The sequence below is a fragment of the Neopelma chrysocephalum genome, unplaced genomic scaffold (genome assembly GCF_003984885.1).
Source record: "Neopelma chrysocephalum unplaced genomic scaffold, ASM398488v2 Primary Assembly neopelma1_99869, whole genome shotgun sequence".
Taxonomy (NCBI): Eukaryota; Metazoa; Chordata; class Aves; order Passeriformes; family Pipridae; genus Neopelma; species Neopelma chrysocephalum.
The window spans coordinates 7,461-10,147 of NW_020926519.1; the positions used below are offsets into that span (position 1 = coordinate 7,461).

Consider the following 2,687-nt stretch of genomic DNA (forward strand, 5'->3'; position numbering starts at 1 on the left):
GCCCCCATGGTGGCACCTGCCCCCCCGATCCCCCCTCCCCAGGTGTTCCCCATCCCAGTCTCCCCAGAGCCCCCCCCCCCGTGGGGGTTCCACCCCCCATTTCTTTCCCCTTATCCGGCAGCACTTGGAGGGTCACAAACATTTATTGGGGTGTAGCAGACCTGGGGGGATTCCCAAAGTGGGGGGTCATGGACAGGGATCTCCAATAATCTGAGGGGTGCTAGAGTCAAGAAGGGGACCCCACCCTGGGCTGGGACCCTGGGAGGGTTGGTGGGGATCCCGGGGTGGGGGTCCTGTGGAGGGGTCCCAGGGTGTGGGGTCTGTGCGGGGGATACCAAACAAGACTGGGGTGTCAGGATTGGGGTGTCACGTCCCATGGGGACGTCTCTTGGAGGGGGGGCTCTGGGCTGCAAGATCCCCTGGGGCAGGTCCTGGGGGGGTACTCAGGGGGATCCCAGTGTGGGGAGCCCCCACGGGGTGGGGCAGCGTCTCAGCACAATGGTCCCATAGGAGCCCCCAGTAAGATCAGGGGTGTGAGGCTCTCACCCCCCCCAGGCTGGGGGTGCTGAGGGGTGGGTACTGGTGCAGGGTGGGGGTCCCCATTCAGATGCCCCCCCACTCGGGCCCTCGCAGGCGCCGAACCAGCTGCAGGTCCTTGGGGAACAGGGTGACCCTGCGGGCGTGCAGCGAGCACAGGTATGCATCCTCCAGCAGTTTCACGATGAAGGCCTCTGCTGCCTGCACCCCAAAAACATCAGGGGGAGCCCCCAAACCTCCCCGATTTCCCTCAGCCATCCCCAGGAGGCAGCGACCCCCAAATCCCCCAGACACCCTCTCCAAACCCACCCACAGGGGACTGGGGGAAATGAAACACCCTGTGGCCCTAAATGGGTGAGGGGCCCCCCTGTGCCCTGACAGCCCCCCCCAGCACCCATAGGTGCCCCAGAGATCTTCTAAACATCCATGGTCCCTTACCCCAGCACCCATAGAACCCCTCAGCCCCCCTGAGACCGCCTCACATCCATGGGGACCCTCACAGACTCTCCCCCTCAGCTCCCATGAGACCCCCCTCACCAAACCTTTCAGCTCCCACAGGCCCCATCCAGCCCCCCTCAGCACCCAGAGACCTTCCTGGACCCCTCAGCCCCCAAGGACCTCCCCAGCACCCATAAGACCCTCCCACCCTCATGGGAACCCCCTAGCACCCATGGGACCCCTTCAGCCCCTCTGGGACCCCCCACCCAGTACCCCCAGGTCTCCCACAAGCCCCCATAGGACCCTCCTATTCCCCCCTCAGCTCCCCAGGACCCCCCAGCCCCCCGGGCCCCCCTTGAGCTCCCACAGGACCCCCCCAGCCCCCCGGGCCCCCCCACCTCCTGCAGGGCCAGCAGGGCCAGGCGCTGCCAGCGATAATCGACCCCCCGGGTGAAGAGCAGGCACAGCTCCCGCACCTGGGACGGGGGGGACATGGGGACAGCTCAGGGGACACAGGGACATGGGGGCAACATGGGGACAGCAGGGGACACAGGGACATGGAGGAGATATAGGGACACAGGGACATGGGGGGGGACATGGGGACAGCTCAGGGGACACAGGGACATGGGGGCAGCGTGGGGACAGCAGGGGACATGGGGAGTGGGGGGGCAGTGGGACAACATGGGGGGGATATGGGGACACCCTGGGCTGGGGCTGCCACCCTGGGGACATCCTGGGACTCCCTGGTTGTCACCCTGGACACACTCTGGGGACACCCCAGGGACAGGGACGCTCTGGGGATATCTTGGGGATGCCCTGGGGAGTGAGGTCACGGGGACATCATGAGGGGGACACCCTGGGGATACCCCAGGCACAGGGACATGGGGACAGCACCCTGAGGACATCCCGGGAGGGGGATCGGGGGACACAGTGACACTTTGGGGGGGTCCCAGTTTGGGTCTGGGGGGTCCCAGAGGATGTTTGGGTGGGTCCCAGGGCAGGTTGGAGGGTTCCAGGTTGGATTTAGGGGGACCCTAGGGGGAATTTGGGTTGGATTTGAAGGGATCCTTGGGATTGTTTGAGGGGTCCCAGGGGGTGCTTGAGGGGGGCCCGGGGAGGATTTGGGGTGTCAGGAGATTTCAGGGTGGACTTAGGGGTCCCAGGGAGTGCTTGGGGAGTCCCAGAGTGGATTTGGGAGGTTCTGAGAGGGGCTGGAGTGTCCCAGCAAGGTCCACGGGGAATTTGGGGGGGTTCTGAGGGGGATTTGGGGGTCCTAGAGGTTGGTTTGGGGGTCCCAGGGTGGTGTTGGGCTTTTGGGGTCATTTTTTTAGGGTCTCACCAGGTAGGCAAAGGGGCCAGGCTGCAGCAGCAGGCAGGTGCCCATGGGTGGGTTTAGAGGTCCCAGAGTGTGTCTGGGGTCAGTTTGGGGGTCCCAGGGTGGGTTTTGGGGTCTCACCAGGAAGGTGAAGGACCCGGGCCACAGCAGCAGGCGGGGGCCCAGGGGTGGGTGTTGGAGGGCAAGGGTTGGTTTGGGGGTCCCAGGGGTTGGTTTGAGGTGCAGGAGTGGGTGTTGGGGTTTGGGGGTCAGTTTTGGGGTCAGTTGGGGGTCTCACCAGCTGTGAGAAGGGCCCAGGCCGCAGCAGCAGGTGGGTGCCCAGCGGTGGGTTTGGAGGTCCCAGGGTGTGTCTGGGGGTCACTTTGGGGGTCCCAGG

General features: G+C 65.2%; 1 protein-coding gene across 1 annotated transcript; it reads right to left on the minus strand.

The window, feature by feature from the left end:
* Window positions 1–124: 124 nt before the first annotated feature.
* LOC113962047 (histone H3-like centromeric protein A) lies at window positions 125–2,639 on the minus strand (the record flags this gene model as incomplete). Its single annotated transcript, XM_027672856.1, has 3 exons — window positions 125–738; window positions 1,374–1,451; window positions 2,589–2,639. Coding segments are annotated over 3 exons (264 nt in total), but the record flags the coding sequence as incomplete, so codon positions are not given.
* Between the last annotated feature and the right edge of the window lie 48 nt (window positions 2,640–2,687).